Source organism: Callithrix jacchus, chromosome 11 (assembly GCF_049354715.1).
Source record: "Callithrix jacchus isolate 240 chromosome 11, calJac240_pri, whole genome shotgun sequence".
Lineage (NCBI taxonomy): Eukaryota > Metazoa > Chordata > Mammalia > Primates > Cebidae > Callithrix > Callithrix jacchus.
Genome location: NC_133512.1, coordinates 8,423,515 through 8,441,774, shown reverse-complemented (window position 1 = coordinate 8,441,774; position 18,260 = coordinate 8,423,515). Strand labels below are relative to the sequence as shown.

General features: G+C 41.1%; 2 protein-coding genes across 16 annotated transcripts in view; one reads left to right on the top strand and one right to left on the bottom strand.

Moving 5' to 3' along the window:
- SUGCT (succinyl-CoA:glutarate-CoA transferase) overlaps window positions 1–4,689 on the bottom strand; it is a 723,305-nt gene extending 718,616 nt beyond the window's left edge. For all 15 annotated transcript variants that reach the window (XM_054237014.2, XM_054237011.2, XM_002751352.7 and 12 more), the window contains exon 1: window positions 4,574–4,689. In XM_054237014.2, coding sequence (XP_054092989.2) covers window positions 4,574–4,673 — 100 coding nt within the window. In that variant the 5' untranslated portion in view covers window positions 4,674–4,689. The remainder of the gene's footprint in view (window positions 1–4,573) is intronic.
- A 384-nt stretch (window positions 4,690–5,073) lies between these two features.
- Window positions 5,074–6,954, top strand: MPLKIP (M-phase specific PLK1 interacting protein). Its single transcript, XM_002751351.7, has 2 exons — window positions 5,074–5,467; window positions 6,439–6,954. Exons 1-2 carry the CDS (start codon window positions 5,129–5,131, stop codon window positions 6,637–6,639), a joined length of 540 nt encoding a protein of 179 aa, XP_002751397.1. The 5' UTR covers window positions 5,074–5,128; the 3' UTR covers window positions 6,640–6,954.
- The last annotated feature ends 11,306 nt before the right edge of the window (window positions 6,955–18,260 follow it).

Here is an 18,260-nt window from a genome sequence, read left to right as displayed (position 1 = left end):
GAACTCAGACCTGGAACAAGCAAACCTAATAGACATTTACAGAACTCTCCATCCCAAATCCACAGAATATACATTCTTCTCAGCACCACATCACACCTACTCTAAAATTGACCACATAATTGGAAGTAAATCGCTCCTCAGCAAATGCAAAAGAACAGAAATCATAACAAACAGTCTCTCAGACCACAGTGCAATCAAGTTAGAACTCAGAATTCAGAAACTAACTCAGAACCGCACAGCTTCATGGAAACTAAACAACTGGTTCTTGAATGTTGACTGGATAAACAATGAAATGAAGGCAGAAATAAAGATGTTCTTCAAAACCAATGAGAATGAAGACACAACATACCAAAATCTCTGGGACACATTTAAAGCAGTCTCTAGAGGAAAATATATAGCAATTAAGTGCCCACATGACAAAGCAAGGAAAGATCCAAAATTGACACCCTATCATCCAAATTGAAAGAGCTAGAGGAGCGAGATCAAAAACACTCAAAACCTAGCAGAAGACAAGAAATAACTAAGCTCAGAGCAGAATTCAAGGAGATAGGGACACAAAAAACCCTTCAAAAAATCAATAAATCCAGGAGCTGGTTTTTTGAAAAGATCAACAAAATAGACAGACCACTAGCCAGATTAATAAAAAAGAAAAGAGAGAATAACCAAATAGATGCAATAAAAAACGATAAAGGGGATATCACCACAGATTCCACAGAAATTCAAACCATCATCAGAGATTATTACAAACAACTCTATGCACATAAACTAGTAAACCTGGAAGAAATGGATAAATTCCTGGACACTTGCCTCCTCCCAAGCCTAAACCCGGAAGAAGTCGAAAACCTGAATAGACCAATAACAAGATCTGAAGTTGAGGCAGCAATTAAGAGCCTACCACACAAAAAAAGTCCCGGTCCAGATGGGTTCACAGCCGAATTCTACCAGACACACAAAGAGGAGCTGGTACCATTCCTTCTGAAACTATTCCGAATAATCCAAAAAGAGGGAATCCTTCCCAAATCATTTTATGAGACCAACATCATCCTGATACCAAAATCCAGAAGAGACTCGACAAGAAAAGAAAACTTCAGGCTGGGGGCGGTGGCTCAAGCCTGTAATCCCAGCACTTTGGGAGGCCGAGGTGGGTGGATCACGAGGTCAAGAGATCGAGACCATCCTGGTCAATATGATGAAACCCCATCTCTACTAAAAATACAAAAAATTAGCTGGGCATGGTGGTGCGTGCCTGTAATCCCAGCTACTCAGGAGGCTGAGGCAGGAGAATTGCCTGAACCCAGGAGGCAGAGGTTGCAGTGAGCCCAGATTGCGCCATTGCACTCCAGCCTGGGTAACAAGAGTGAAACTCCATCTCAAAAAAAAGAAAACTTCAGGCCAATATCCATGATGAACATAGACACAAAAATTTTCAATAAAATACTGGCAAGCTGATTGCAACAGCACATCAAAAACCTTACCCACCATGATCAAGTAGGATTCATCCCGGGGATGCAAGGCTGGTTCAACATACACAAGTCTATAAACATTAATTCACCACATAAACAGATCAAAAGACAAAAACCACATTATTATCTCAATTGATGCAGAGAAGGCCTTTGACAAAATTCAACAGCCCTTTATGCTAAAAGCCCTCAATAAACTTGGTATTGATGGAACGTATCTCAAAATAATAAAAGCTATTTATGACAAACCAACAGCCAATATCACACTGAATGGGCAAAAACTGGAAGCATTCCCTTTGAAATCTGGCACTAGACAAGGATGCCCTCTCTCACCACTCTTATTCAATATAGTACTGGAAGTTCTAGCCAGAGCAATCAGGCAAGAAAAAGAAATAAAGGGTATTCAAATAGGAAAGGTGGAAGCCAAATTGTCTCTATTTGCAGATGACATGATTGTATACCTAGAAGACCCCATCGTATCAGCCCAAAATCTCCTGAAACAGATAAGCAACTTCAGCAAAGTCTCAGGATACAAAATCAATGTGCAAAAATCACAAGCATTCCTATACACCAATAACAGACTTAGAGCCAAATCAAGAATGAACTGCCATTCGCAATTGCTACAAAGAGAATAAAATACCTAGGAAAACAACTAACAGGGAATGTAAAGGACCTCTTCAAGGAGAACTACAAACCACTGCTCAATGAAATAAGAGAAGACACAAACAAATAGAGAAACATTCCATGTTCATGGTTAGGAAGAATCAATATCGTGAAAATGGCCATCCTGCCCAAAATAATTTATAGATTCAATGCCATCCCCATCAAGCTACCAATGACCTTTTCCACAGAACTGGAAAAAACCACCTTAAACTTCATATGGAACCAAAAAAGAGAGCCCGCATAGCCAAATCAATTCTAAGCAAAAAGAACACAGCAGAAGACATCACACTACCAGACTTCAAACTATACTACAAGGCTACAGTAATCAAAACAGCATGGTACAGGAACCAAGACAGAGACCAATGGAACAGAACAGAGGCCTCAGAGGCAACACAACATATCTACAACCATCCGATCTGTGACAAACCTGACAAAAACAAGCAATGGGGAAAGTGTTGGGAAAACTGGATAGCATGTGCAGAAAGCAGAAACTGGACCCCTTCCTGACACCTTACACTAAAATTAACTACAGATAAATTAAAGACTTAAACATAAGACCTAACACCATAAAAACCCTAGAAGAAAATCTAGGCAAAACCATTCAGGACATAGGAGTAGGCAAGGACTTCCTGACCAAAACACCAAAAGCATTGGCAACAAAAGCCAAAATAGACAAATGGGACCTAATCAAACTCCACAGCGTCTGCACGGCAAAAGAAACAGTCATTAGAGTGAAGCGGCAACCAACAGAATGGGAAAACTTTTGCAGCTTACCCATCTGACAAAGGGCTGATATCCAGAATTTACAAAGAACTAGAACAGATTTTCAAGAACAAAACAAACAAGCCCATTCAAAAGTGGGCAAAGGATATGAACAGACGCTTTACAAAAGAAGACATACATGAGGCCAACAAACATATGAAAAAATGCTCATCATCACTAGTCATTAGAGAAATGCAAATCAAAACTACACTGAGATACTATCTCACGCCAGTTAGAATGGCGATCATTAAAAAATCTGGAGACAACAGATGCTGGAGAGGATGTGGAGAAATAGGAACACTCTTACACTGTTGGTGGGAGTGTAAATTAGTTCAACCATTGTGGAAGACACTGTGGTGATTCCTCAAGGACCTAGAAATAGAAATTCCATTTGACCCAGCAATCCCATTACTGGGTATATATCCAAAGGATTATAAATTGTTCTATTATAAGGACATATGCACACAAATGTTCATTGCAGCACTGTTTACAATAGCAAAGACCTGGAACCAACCCAAATGCCCATCAATGATAGACTGGACAGGAAAAATGTGGCACATATACACCATGGAATACTATGCAGCCATCAAAAACAATGAGTTCATGTCCTTTGTAGGGACATGGATGAATATGGAGACCATCATTCTCAGCAAAGTGACACAAGAACAGAAAATGAAATACCACATGTTCTCACTCATAGGTGGGTGTTGAACAATGAGAACACATGGACACAGGGAGGGGAGCTCTACACACTGGGGTCTTTTGGGGGGAATAGGGGAGCGACAGTGGGGGGTGGGGAGTTGGGGAGAGATAGCATGGGGAGAAATGGCAGATATAGGTGAAGGGGAGGAAGGCAGCAAATCACACTGCCACATGTGTACCTATGCAACTATCTTGCATGTTCTTCACATGTACCCCAAAACCTAAAAGGCAATAAAAAAAAAACTAATGCTTCTAGGATTCATAGTGGATTACCATTCTCAAATTCAGAGGGAGTAAGAAAAAGTTTTATAACACTGTAGTAAAGTTAAATTTCAACCTCTAAATAAAATTCTGCGACAGGTAACTGTACAAAGGCGTCTTTTATTGTACAGTAAGTGTCATTCTTGAACTATCACACTTCTTTATAACTAGAAGTTCGTGGAGTAATCCACATTTTAAGAGTTTTGGCCACATTTTCTTTTTTTTTTTTTTTTGTAAATCAGTATCTCTGCCTCCTAATCTCCTCCCTAACTCGCTTCCATTTGACAAGCGCTGCTCAGGGGAGAGAGTCCAGCATTTGTCAGCACAGCCTTTGCCCCCGCAAGTTATTCAAAGCAGGAGGCTCAAGTCTTTCCGAAATGCTGCTGGGTGTGCATTTTCGAAGTTACTTAAACTTGGCAGATGAGAGGATAGGAGTAAAGAGACGCCAAGCGCGAGTCGCGGGACGCGCATGGCCGGACCCCACCGCGCCCCGAGTCCTGGGTCCCAGCAACGCGTGGGGCAGGGGCGACCCCGAGGCGGCCAGAGCGGGGCAGGCCGGCCAGAGGCCCACGGAACGGGGACGCAGGGAGGCGAGCAAAGCCACCGGATGGGCTGCGGGGTCAGCAGAGACTTCAGCAGACCGCGACTCCTCTCCTCAGAGGGCCCCGGGGGGCAAGCGGGGACGGGGGTCCCTTTAGCCGCCCAGACCGCATCTAGGAGGGTACCTGACTGCGGGCGGCCAGTCCACAGCCCCCTCCTGCCGCCCCAGCCGGAGAAGAGGCCGGTTCTGCGCAGAGCTGCCACCCTCGTCAGCGTCGCCAGCATAGTGCGCGTCTCACACAGCATCAGTCACGGTGCGAGCGGCAAACTCCGTGAGGGGCCATCCTGCGCCACTGGGGGGCGCCCACGGACGCAGCAGACCCCGCCCCCGCCGGGCGGGACGGAGTACCTCAGTCCCAGCCTCCCGCTGGGCCAGTTTCTTGTGTCAGTCAGACCGAGGGCACTCAGCCTAGAAAGGTTGCTGGGGTCGGGTCTCCGTCCTTTCCTGTGCCCTTTCCTTCCTCTTTGCACTTAATCCACGAAGTGTCTCGCCAAGTTAGTAACTTTTGTAACACCGCCGTCCCTGGCGGAACCTTTGTGACGCCGGAACCGATGTGCGGTAGGATCGCTGCGGTCGGAGGACTGTTTTGGTAAAGGACTAGCAGTTCTCGGTGGAGGGCCGGTCGATACAGTTCCGGTGGGAGAACGCTGCAGCGAGATCTTCGTCTTCGGCTCCTGATATGCAGCGACAGAATTTTCGGCCCCCGACTCCTCCTTACCCTGGTCCGGGTGGAGGAGGTTGGGGTAGCGGAAGCAGCTTCCGGGGTACCCCGGGCGGGGGCGGACCACGGCTGCCCTCCCCTCGAGACGGGTACGGGAGTCCTCACCACACGCCGCCGTACGGGCCCCGGTCTAGGCCCTACGGGAGCAGCCACTCTCCGCGACACGGCGGCAGCTTCCCGGGGGGCCGGTTCGGGTCTCCGTCCCCTGGCGGCTACCCTGGCTCCTACTCCAGGTCCCCCGCGGGGTCCCAGCAGCAATTCGGCTACTCCCCAGGGCAACAGCAGACCCACCCCCAGGTAATAATAATAGCCAGCGTTTGCCGAGCTCTCACTGATGGCAGGCACGGTACTAATTTTCCCTTGACGTGGATTATTTTGTTTCATCCTCTCTGAGGTACTGTTGTTAGCCCTGTTTTGCAGATGAGCGAACCGAGGCTTAGAGAAGCTGAATAACTTTCGGAAGATTCCCTAAAGAGTGGCAGAGTCGTACGATCTGATTTAGAGCCCTTGTGCTTTTAGCCAGTACACTGCCACCCATACACAGATTTTCCTAATTCTCCTTTTCCTCCTCTTTGCCAGGGGCCTTGCCTATTTGTTTCAGGAAGTCGTTCTTTTCCTTTTTACTGTTTTTTTGTTTTTTGTTTTTTGTTTTTAAAATCTGTCTTTCGAGCTACACTGGCTTCTGTTCCAACTTCCCTGGAGAGAAAATCGGTGGTAGCGAAAGTTTTCCATTCCTTTAGTGAAAGTAAATTCAAAAGACGGAGTGTTTGTAGCCTGTCTAGGATTTCTGTGGTTTACAACTTGCAACTACCTGCTTTTCCAGCTTGGTGCATTCTACACCAGCCCTACCTCTTTCGAGCCGGGAGCTAAGGAGTAAAGAAAATATTCCTGAGCTAGAAAGGTTCTAGAAACTTTAAAACTGTAGTCTTGTTTTCTCCTGAAAAAAATGAACATTTTGAGGGAAAATTGAATAACTTGATTTCATCACTACTTGTATTTAATTACTGCGAAGTCACTACATTAGACACAAAAGTATTTGAGATGACAGTGGGCATGGAATTATTAATAAATGAGAATACCAAATTGCTTTAAGTACTTTTTTAAGGAAAAAATAAGACTGAAGGAAGCATGGACTTTGTAATTGAACGTATTTAGGTTCAAGTCACAACCTTTAAGCAGCAATGTGATTCCCTCTAACCTTTAGCTAAAGGAAGAAGTACTAATAATCTCTACTAAGTGTTTTTTTTTAACTGATTTTTTTTCTAAAGGGTTCTCCAAGGACATCTACACCATTTGGATCAGGGCGTGTTAGAGAAAAAAGAATGTCTAATGAGTTGGAAAATTATTTCAAGCCTTCAATGCTTGAAGATCCTTGGGCTGGCCTAGAACCAGTATCTGTAGTGGATATAAGCCAACAATACAGCAATACTCAAACATTCACAGGCAAAAAAGGAAGATACTTTTGTTAACATTTCTGAAATTCAACTGGAACCTTCATGTGTCAGGAACATCTTGGACAAAACTTTAACTTGTGTTGATATAAATTTACCCAAAGATGACTTTGATTGGATAATTAGTAAGGTCTTTTTGTTATTTTTCATAATATCGGGTACTGTTGATATTAGAGAAAAAAGCAGGATAATTTTCAACATTTAGCTCTGGAAGTGCCGACCACATTTTAGAGATTTACAGTTTTCATATATTTAACATTCCTGGTTATATTAATGGACATTTGTCTTTTAATGTTTTTTTCAATGTTTTAAAATAAAACATTTTGTCTTCTAGCTATATTGTGGTTTTGTGGTATGATAAAGATGTAGACTTATTACAGTAATGGTTTGTAATCACTTAAAGTTCATAGGTAAAGTACAAATTATTTTTGAAAATGAAATAGATAAATCATCCTTTGAGCTGTAGTCAGCTCTGTATTTGTTCATAAATAGTGAGGATAAGAATAACAGTTCTAGTCATACTCATTTTATCTAATGCTACTGTTAAAATGCATTAAAACTCCAAGCCCCAGAATCTCACTTAAGCATAACTTTATACTCATTGAACTGGAAAAAGCAAAGACAGACCACATATAGCTAAATCAAAGTGTTCTATCTGAATTTTTCTACTTTTTACCTTTTAGCATTAAGGAGTAATTTTCTCTTGAGGCCAAAGAAGATAGCTACCAGAAGTCTCAAATCACTTCCATTGCAAAAAGAACATCTCTCATCTCCATCAATCCAAGAGAAGACAAATTGGCCATGCTTAGATCATTTTTCTGTATTATTGAACCATTTGAGACTAATTAGCTTGAATCATGGACACATCACTGTAATGAGAAAAGATTTTGTGGCCTTGAGCACCACTAGGCCTACCTGAAGTAGAGAAGTGGTTTTCCAAAGTAAGAAATGCTATGTATATATACCTATAGTACTCGAGAGAAAAATAGGGAAGAATTATTACCCCAACTATTTTTTAAAACTCAAATTTTTTTTTTGAGATGGCGTCTCTGTTGCCCAGGCTAGAGTGCAGTGGTGCGAGCTTGGCTCACTGCAGCCTCTGCCTCCTGTGTTCAAGTGATTCTCCCACCTCAACCTCCAGAGTAGCTGGGACTATAGGCGTACACCACCATACCTGGCTAATTTTTGTATTTTTGGTAGAGACCATGTGGGGTTTTTTGTTTTTTTGTTTTTGAGACAGGGTCTCACTCTGTCACCCAGGCTGGAGTATAGTGGCACGATATTGGCTCACTGCAACCTCCGCCTCCTGGGTTCAAGTGATTCTCTCACCTCAACCTCCAGAGTAGCTGGGTGTACAGGCAAACACCCGGCTCATTTTTGTATTTTTGTATTTTAGACGGGGTTTCACCATGTTGGCCAGGCTGGTCTCAAACTCCCAACCTCAGGTGATCTGTCTCAGCCTCCCAAAGTGCTGGGATTACAGGTGTGAGCCACCACACTTGGCCTGAAATCAAGTGCTTCAACATGTAACATAGACTCTAGATGTTTTAAAATCACAAAATATGAAGATAGAGCTAGTAAAACTTTTGTTTCAATATTCCCAGAAAGAAACATGTAAAAACAAAATGGTCAGCACCTCTTATTTAAACCATATCCAGTTCTATTTGTGCAGTTCTATTTTTCTCTATTGAGACTAGAATATAAGAATGTAAGGCTTTTAGATTAATCAGATTTCCATGAAAGCCAAGATTTTGGAAATTCTGTTTCTGCAAGTTACTAGCTAGATGAGTTCACTTCTCTATGCCTCAATTTTCTCATATGTAAGATAAGGAAATTAATAGTGCCTGTGTCATAGAGGTGTGTTGGAGGATTAAATGGATTTATATATGGGCCTGGCACATAGTAAGCACTCAATAAATGATAGCTGTTACTTTCTCTTTACCTCTGTTTCCTCAGTTTTTAGAATAGTGTCTGCAAAATAGTAGGTACTTAATAAGTTGACAAATGGATTTAGAAATTCTTATTATAACTACTATATTGTTCTACCTATACCCTGTATATAAAAGGGATAACTTAGTAAATTTTCCCCAGTATTATAAAGAAGAGGTCTTTATTCCCTAAATTCATGTCTTTCCAGATGTGTTGAGGTCATGATGTGTAATGGAAATTAAAGCAAAGAGAATACTTTTGTAAATACGTCATTGAATTTTATAGGTAAGAAATACTGTCTTTAGGAAATTACACTTGAAAATAATTTACTGAAGCATCTCTTAGAGATCACTGGGTTATTGGCAAAGATGAAAATAGAAATTGGGAAGGATTTTATGCCAGTGTATATAGTATTTGGAGGACATTCAAACTGTAGCTCTTCTAATGATCTACGTACATTTTATTTCACTATAAGTGTAACATAAAGGTATAATTTCTTGCTAAAGCTTACCACCATCTGCTTCTAGAGATCTGGCCTTTCTGAGTGTTTTAAGAGAAAACTTTATTCCTCAGGAAAAGTACATACACTATTAGTAGTGTATTCAGTCATCAAAATTCTTAACGGCATTGGTCATTTGATTTGCTACTGTTACTCTCTTATTTAGCTGAGTAAAGGATTTGATCTTTCTTTAAAATGAAAGGAATTGGATTTTAGTGTTCTAGAATACACATTTTACCTTCATAGAAATGCCAAATAACTTTTTAGAAAAACTTACAAGTAAGTATATGTCATAAAAAATTCAGCTGATTGAAGGATAGGAGTGTAGTCTATAGTAGAATCTTCAAACAAGGGTATGTATACTCCTGGGAATATTAAACCTTCTAAGGGGTATGCAAGAATAAATAGCTTTAAGGGAATGCAAATTCAAATCCCAATGCCCATATAAACTCTTTATTAAAATTGACCTACTTAAAAACATGTCTGTGATCAGGGGATCATGCCAGTTCTTTTTCCCTTCTACTTTTGGTAATCACTGTTCTCCCATTTCACAAAAGAAACCTATGGCAAATTGTGTTTTCCAAAAATGACCCCAAGAATATTTAAAGTCTCATACCCTCTAGAACCTTGCCACTACCCCATCAAGATGTGGAGTTAATGTTCCTTCCCTTTGAATGTTAACAGACTTCTTTTTTTAAGAGATAGGGGATCTCCCTATAGGGGTCTCCCTATATTACCCAGGCTGGTCTTAACTCTTAGGCTTTAGGGATCCTCCATCCTCAGCCCCCCAGAGTGCTGGAATTACAGGTGTGAGCCACCACCTTCAGCCTCTTAGCCGACTTCTGACCTCCATAATTATGCATTGTGAGTAAAGTGTGGTATTAAAAATGAGTTTTGGGCCAGGCACCATGGCTCACACCTACAATCCCAGAACGTTGGGAACCCAAGCAGGCAGATCACTTGAGGTCAGGAGTTACCAGCCTGGCCAATATGGTAAAACCCCATCTCTACTAAAAATACAAAAATGAGCTGGGCATGGTGGTGTGTACCTGTAATTCAAGCTACTGGGGAGGCCGACGCAGGAGAATCACTTGAAACTGGGAGGCAAAGGTTGCAGTGAGCCAAGATAGCACCACTGCACTCCAGCTTGGGTGACGGTGAGACTCCCATGTCAAAAATAACAAAACATATTGGGCCATATGGAGATGTTCAGAATTCAGATGTATTATCAAGTTGGGAAATGATGACAGTGTTCAATGACCTTGGCTTTTTGTTTCTGGACTATTAAAAAAACCGTTTCTTCTGTGGGTGTATGGTGTGAAAGGAGAGCAAAAAGCATGAATTTAACATGAAGGAAAAGATACCTTACTTTTAGGCAAAAAGCAAATGATAATGCTCTTTGCCTTATCTAAGAATTAAAATATTCAAGATTAGTGTAAAAGCATGGTTAGTTTTGGTGAATCTCCTGTGAAGCAAGCACTGTATTTCCACTATTCTTGATAATGATAAAGAGCCTGATGAAGATTTCTCAATTCCTGTTTCAGTAGCATAATTTGCATGATTTCAAGGAGGAAGAAGTTAAAAGTTTCAAGTTTACTTCTGACATACTAACATTATATCTTCAAGTCAAAAACATATTTTAGAAGTAAGTTTATATTTTCTGAAACATTTTCAGATTCTTAAGAGGAACATTTTCATTAACCCTTGCCCATACATTTACTGTTAGGTTCTATTCCATATTAATTGTTTTACCTAGGCCAAAATCTACGGCTCTTGTCACTCAACGATTTCTCTGTTTCATTCATTCCTACCATATACTTAGGTTTCAGTTAACAGAAATATGTTGTAGTTTTTACTGTAAATAAGACACAAGACCAGCCTGGTCAATACAGTAAAACCCCATCTCTACTAAAAATACAAAAATTAGCTGGGCGTGGCAGCGCACTAATTAAAATGAAGGAAAAGATACCTTGTTTTTAGGCAGAAAGCAAATGGTAATGCTCTTTGCATCATCTAAGAATTAAAATATTCAAGATTAGTGTAAAAGCATGATTAGTTTTGGTAAATCTCTTGTGAAGCAAGCTCTGTATTTCTAATATTCTTAGTAATGATAAAGAATTAAAAAGTGTTGTAGGCCAGGCCCAGTGGCTCATGCCTGTAATCCCAGCACTTTGTGAGGCTGGTCTGAATTTAGTGAGTTTTATCAATTGATTGTTCACAGTCAGTTACAGATCAAACTCCTTGTTCTAGTCTTCCCCACCCCTTCTCACTGCTGCACTTTAGTCTGGAAAAAAAAATAGTAGCCGTTGGGACATCTTTTATAAGCTGAACTTCCTAATGACTCAATTATCTCTTTTTTTTTTTGAGATGGAATCTTGCTGTATTGCCCAGGCTAGTGCAGTAGTGCAATATCAGCTCACTGCAGCCTCCACCTGGGTTCAAGCAGTTCTGACTCAGCCTCCTGAGTAGATGGGACTACAGATGCACACCACATCACCTGGCTAATTTTTACATTTTTAGTAGAAATGGGGTTTTGCCAGGTTGGTTTTGAACTCCTGACCTCAGGTGATCTGCCAGCCTTGGACTCCCAAAGTGCTGGGATTACAGGAGAGAGCCATCATGCCCAGCCTCAATTATCTCTTTTATTTTGCTCATAATTTCCATAATTTATCATCTAATTTAAGTTGTTTTAATATTCACTATTATTTTATATGCCACTCAGCAAAAATACTGCCAGTTAGGCTATGATATGTCATTGATTATAAGGTATATCTTAATTTCAGAGATGTTAAATATATGTCTTAGTTTAATAAGATACCATACAATACTTTTTTTTTTTTTTTTTTTTTTTTTTGAGACTGGTCCTGCTGTGTTGCCTAGGCTGGTCTCCAACTCTTGCTTCAGCCTCGTGGGTAGCTGGGATTACAGGTGTGTGGCACTATACCCAGCTCTTATACAATACTCTTTTTTTTTCCAGACAGAATCTCACTCTGTTACCCAGGCTGGAGTGCAGTAGCACGATCTCAGCTCACTGCAACCTTCACCTCCTGGGTTCAAGCAATTCTCCTGCCTCAGCTTCCCGAGTAACTGGAACAACAGGTACGCACCACCATGCCTGGCTAATTTTTTATATTTTTAGTAGAAACGGGGTTTCACCATGTTGGCCACGTTAGTCTCGAACTCCTGACCTCCTGATCTGCCCGCCTTGGCCTCTCAAACTTCTGAGATTACAGACATGAGCCACCAGGCCCGGCCTACAATTTAAAAGCAGAACATATATATATATACCTATAGTTTATCTCTACTCCTATATACGTATAGGAGTAGACGTCCTGAAAAAGTAGTGTGGGACAGTACATTTGACTAGAAAATTGACTTTATTTAATTAAAGTTAACTCTTCTCAGATATTTATGTTTGTTCAAATTTACTAAAAAGCATAGTTGTAGCCAGGCGTGATGGCTCACTCTGTGATCCCAGCACTTTGGGAGGCCGAGGCAGGCAGATCACGAGGTCAGGAGTTTGAGACCAGCCTGGCCAACATGGTTAAACCCTGTCTCTACTAAAAATACAAAAATTAGGCAGCCATGGTGGTATGCGCCTGTAATCCCAGCTACAGAGGAGGCTAAGACAGGAGAATCACTTAACCCAGGAAGTGGAGGTTGCAGTGAGCTGAGATCATGCCATTGCACTCCAGCCTGGGCCACAGAGTGAGATCCTGTATCAAAAAAAAAGTTTTACAATTAAAAGATTGGCAACAATCTAAATGACCATCAGTAGGAGAAATGATAAATTGTGTATTTGCGCAATGTAATAAGATAGCAGTTGATTGAATTAGAGCCACTTGATACAACATGAATAAACCTAAAATCATGTACAAACAAAAGCAAAAGTTATGTGATATTCTTTACATAAAATTTAAAAGTCTGCAAAACAATATGCTGTACTCTCTATAGGTGGTAAATGTAAGGTGATAGTATAAATACAAATAAAAGTAACAACTACTTTAGATAAAGTAATTATTTTGGGGTGGGTTTGGGGAGATACAAGCTTCAAATGAACTTGAATGCGTGAGTGGGTATGTGTTTCAAGTCAACCAAATTTGGAAAATTAAAATTTATTAAACCTGGCCATTGGAATACACATTTACTTATTTTCTGTTCTTTGAAATACTTTATGATAAAAAATTTACTCTGACCTCCTAACTCATACTGTGATGCCAGCATCACCTTAATACCAAAGGCAGACAAAACATTACAAGAAAGGAAAATGCATACAAATATCTCATGACCATAGATGGAGAAGTTCTCAATAAAATATTACCTAATAGAATCCAACAATAAATAAAAAGAACTACATTGGCCAGGTATGGTGGCTTACACCTATAATCCCAGCCCTTTGGGAAGCCAAGGTGGGAGAATCACTTGAGCCCAGGAGTTGGAGACCAGCCTGGGCAACCAAGTAAGACCTTATCTGTACAAATGGTGGTCCATGCCTAGGGTCCCAGCTGCATAGGAACACATGGGAGGCTGAGGCAGAAGGGTAGCTTGAGCCCAGGAGATCAGAGCTGCAGTGAGCAGTGTTCATGCCACCACGCTCCACTCTGGGGACACAGCAAGACGCTGACTCAAAATCAGATAAAATTATATACTATAACCAAGTGGTATTTATTCTAGATATGTAAGGCTTATTCAAATCCATAGATAAGTAAAAGCTTTTTTTTTTTTTTTTTTTTAATTTGAGACAGAGTCTCACTCTGTGGCCAAGGCTGGAGGGCAGTGACATGATTTTGGCTCACTACAATCCCCATCTCCAGGACCCAAAGCACTCCTCCCATCGCAGCCCCTGGAGTAGCTGAGACTGCAGTTGCACATCACCATGCCTAGATAATTTTAATATTCCTTGTAGAGATGGAGTTTGGCCATGTTGCCCAGGCTTATCTTGAACTCTTGGACTCAAGTGATCCACCCATCTCAACTTCCCGGCATTAGAGTTGTGAGCCACGGTGCCCAACCACAAAAAAAGCACTTGACAAAATTAAACAGCCATTCATGACAAAAATTCTCAGCAAGCTAGGAACAGGAGGGAACTTTCTCAACTGGATTTTTTTTTACTTTACAAAATTCTACAACTGACATCATACTTAATGGTAAGAAATTAGATTCTTCCCACTAAGATGAGGGAAAAGGTCAGGATGTCCTCTCACCACTCGTATCCATATGGTACTGAGATGCTCACTAATGCAATAAGACAAGGAAATAAAAGAGTGTAGAATTTGGGAAGGAAGAAATAAAACTTCCTCAAAAATGACATGATTGCAGAAAATTGAAAACAGAAAAAACTTCTGGAACTAATGAGCGATTACAGCAGTTGCAGGATACAAGACTAATTACACAAAAGTAAAATGCTTTCCTACATATCGGTAATAAACAATTGGAATTTAAAATTAACCTAGTACCTTAGCGCCAAAAAATAAATGCTTAAGTATAAATCTAAGAAAATACATACAAGACTTAATGTAAGAAGAACTGCAGAACTGGCAAAAGAAAATGTATTCCATGCACATGGGTAGGAAGATTCAATATTGTCAAAATGTCAGTTCTTCAAAACTGGATTTGTAGATTCAACTCAGTCCCAGTCAGAATCCCAGCAAGTTACTTTGTGGCTATAGTCAAATTGATTCTGAAGTTTAATAGTAAAGGTAAAGGACTCAGAATAGGCAATACAGTATTGATTGAGTACAGTGTTGGAGGACCAACAGTACCAGACTTTGGTATTTATAAATCTACGGTAACCTAGACAATGTGGTATTGGCAAAAGAGTAGACAACTAGATCAGTAGAACAGAATAAAGAGACCAGAAATAGACTCACAAATACAGTTGTGTGACCCACACAAATACAAATTGATCTTAATCAAAGATCAGTTGATGTTTGATCAAGGAGCAAAGGCAATTCAATGGAGAACGGATAGTCTTTTCAACAAATAGTACTGGAACTACTGACCAGCTACATGCAAAAAGTGAATGGAGACAGATAGTACACCTTTTACAGAAACCATCAAATGAATCACAGACCTAAATGTAAAACGCAAAGCTATAAAAGAAGAAAACAGAAAAAAATCTGTGTGAACTTGGGTTTGGCTATGACTTCTTTTTTTTTTCTTTGAGACGGAGTTTCGCTCTTGTTACCCAGGCTGGAGTGCAATGGCACGATCTCGGCTCACCACAACCTCCGCCTCCTGGGTTCAGGCAATTCTCCTGCCTCAGCCTCCTGAGTACCTGGGATTACAGGCACGCGCCACCTTGCCCAGCTAATTTTTTGTATTTTTAGGAGAGACGGGGTTTCCCCATGTTGACCAGAATGGTCTCGATATCTTGACCTCGTGATCCACCCGCCTCGGCCTCCCAAAGTGCTGGGATTACAGGCTTGAGCCACCGTGCCTGGCTGGCTATGACTTCTTAAAAAAATTTTTTGTATTAAATTTAAGGGCCACAAGAGCAATTTCATTACATGGATATATTACATAGTGGTGAAGTCTAGGCTTTTAGTATAAGCATCACTTGAATAATGTATATCATATCCACTAAGTAATTTCTTATTCCTCAGCACCCTCTCACCCTTCCAACTCCAGGGTCTATTATTCCACACTCTATGTCGACATGTACCCATTATTTAGCTTCCACTTAAAGTGAGAGCTTGTAGATCAGGCACAGTGGCTCACACCTGTAATTCCAGCACTTTCGGAGGTTGACAGGCAGATTGCTTGAGCCCAGGACTTCAAGACCAACCCGGGCAACAAAGTGAGACCTCATCTCTACAAAAATACAAAAATTAGCCAGGTATGGTGGTGTATGCTTTGGTCCCAGCTACTTGGGAGGCTGAGGCAGGAGGATTATTTGAGCCCAGGAGGTTGGAGCTTTTTGAGTGGGCCACAATCATACCACTACACTCCAGCCTGGGTAACAGAGTAAGACCCTGTCTCAAAAAAAAAAAAAAAAAAGCTGGATGCAGTGGCCCAGTGGTGCACATTTGTAATCCCAGCACCTTGAGAGGCCAAGGTGGGCAGATCACTTGTGCCCGGAAGTTAAAGACCCTGTTGCTAACGTCTTACATAACCATAGAACATGTGTTAAAACTAAGAAGACTAAACAAACTACAGACTTCATGTGGCTTTCATCAGTTTTTCCAATCTTTTTCTATTCCAAGATCCAATCCAGGATTCCACACTGCATATAGCATCCATAATACTTTCTTAAAAATAGTCACACCCAAAAAAAATAAAATAAATGCTCTAAAATGACTGGAAAAAGAAAAAAAAAAGTCCCACCCAAGCTAATGAAACTGTCTAACTTATATAACAAAACACCACCTCAGGGCTGAAAGTCTCATTATTCATTCCTGTTGAGGGTCAAAAACACATGTATGATTTGTATTTCTTTTCAGGTTTACATATAATACAACTTCTCATGGCAAATGATTGCTAAATCATACTTAACTGACTCCAGCTTAGTCAGGATGCGATCATAGACAGAAAACATGGTGGCTGAGCCACCTGAGTAGCTGGGATTACAGGCACCAACTGCCATGCCAGCTAATTTTTTTTGTATTCTTAGTAGAGACTGAGTTTCACCATGTTGGTCAGGCTGGTCTCGAACTCCTGACCCCAGGTGATCCACTCGCCTCAGCCTCCCAATGTGTTGGGATTACAGGCATGAGCCACCACACCTGGCCTTTTTTTTGAGATGGGGTTTCACCACGTTGGCCGGGCTGGTCTTGAACTCCTGGCCTCAAGTGATCTGCCCACCTTGGCTTCCCAAAGCACTGTAGTTACAGGCATGAGTCACCATACTCAGCCCATATGTAGATTTAATTAGTGTTTGTTCATTAAAGACTAAGCTTGTGTCCCAGGCACACTACTTGATGCTAGGAGTAGAAAAAAATCAAAAAAACTATGGCCCTCATGGAGCTTATTATATGAGGGAAAAAATGATGATGCAGAAGACAGTGGTGAGCTGGTATGTTCTTTGTTTGGCAAGCAGAGATTTTCTAGGAGTCCAGATAATTTCTCCATAGCAGCAGGACAGAAGTTAGTGAAATGGAAATGGTTGCAAGAGGTAGAAGTGATGTCGTAAGAGTTACGGGATTTCTCCTTTCTACTCATAGACGTGGTCACTTTCATAAAAATGCATATACCATTTTATCACCATGGAATGTAAATTCAGGCTAGACAGGAGAATTTCACAAGTATAATACCATTCTGTAGTATGTAAAAATTTGTGTGCTGGGCATGGTGCCTCACGCCTGTAATCCCAGCCCTTTGGGAGGCTGAGGCAGGTGGATCACCTGAGGTCAGAAGTTTGAGACCAGCCTGGCCAACATGGCGAAACCCCGTCTCCACTAAAAATAGGAAAATTAGCCGGGCATGGTGCCTGCCACTTCTGATCCCAGCTAATGGGGAGGCTGAGGCAGGAGAATCACTTGAACCCGGGAGGCGGAGGTTGCAGTGAGCCACGATTACACCACTGCACTCCAGCCTGGGAGACAGAGTGAAACTGAAAAAAAAAAAAAAGTTTGTGTATATTTTCTGGCTAAACCAGTTTGCTCGTAAGTCATTAGTCAATTCCATTATAGGTGATTTATTTAATGTTTACAGCTTTTATGGAGAAAGTAAGCAACATACACATTTTTAAAGTGTTCATTTATTTTTGCATGAGTGCTTAAAATACATATTGTTTATTTATTTTTGGAGACAGTCTCACTCGGGCTGGAGTGCAGTTGCATGGTCTCAGCTCACTGCAACCTCCAGTTTTCAGGATCAAGCGATTCTCATGCCTCAGCCTCCTAAGTACAGGTGCCTGCCACTATGCCTAATACTTGTATTTTAGTAGAGACAGGGTTTCACCGTGTTGCCCAGGGTGGTCTCGAACTCCTGAGCTCAGGCAATCCACCTGCCTCGGCCTCCTAAAGTGCTAGGATTTCAGATTTTAGCAACTGTGCCCAACTAAAATACATATTTCTATTTCAAGATGACATTTAAACAGCAAAAATACAATTCTGCAATTACGAAAGAACTAAACTAGAATCCATCAGTTATTCTGTTTACAGTTGTGATTCTTTAATAGATGCTACTACTGTGCGGCTCTATTATAAACTTCTGAGATTGGGTTTAAACACACACACACATAGATAATGTCAGTTGTGGGAGGCTTTAC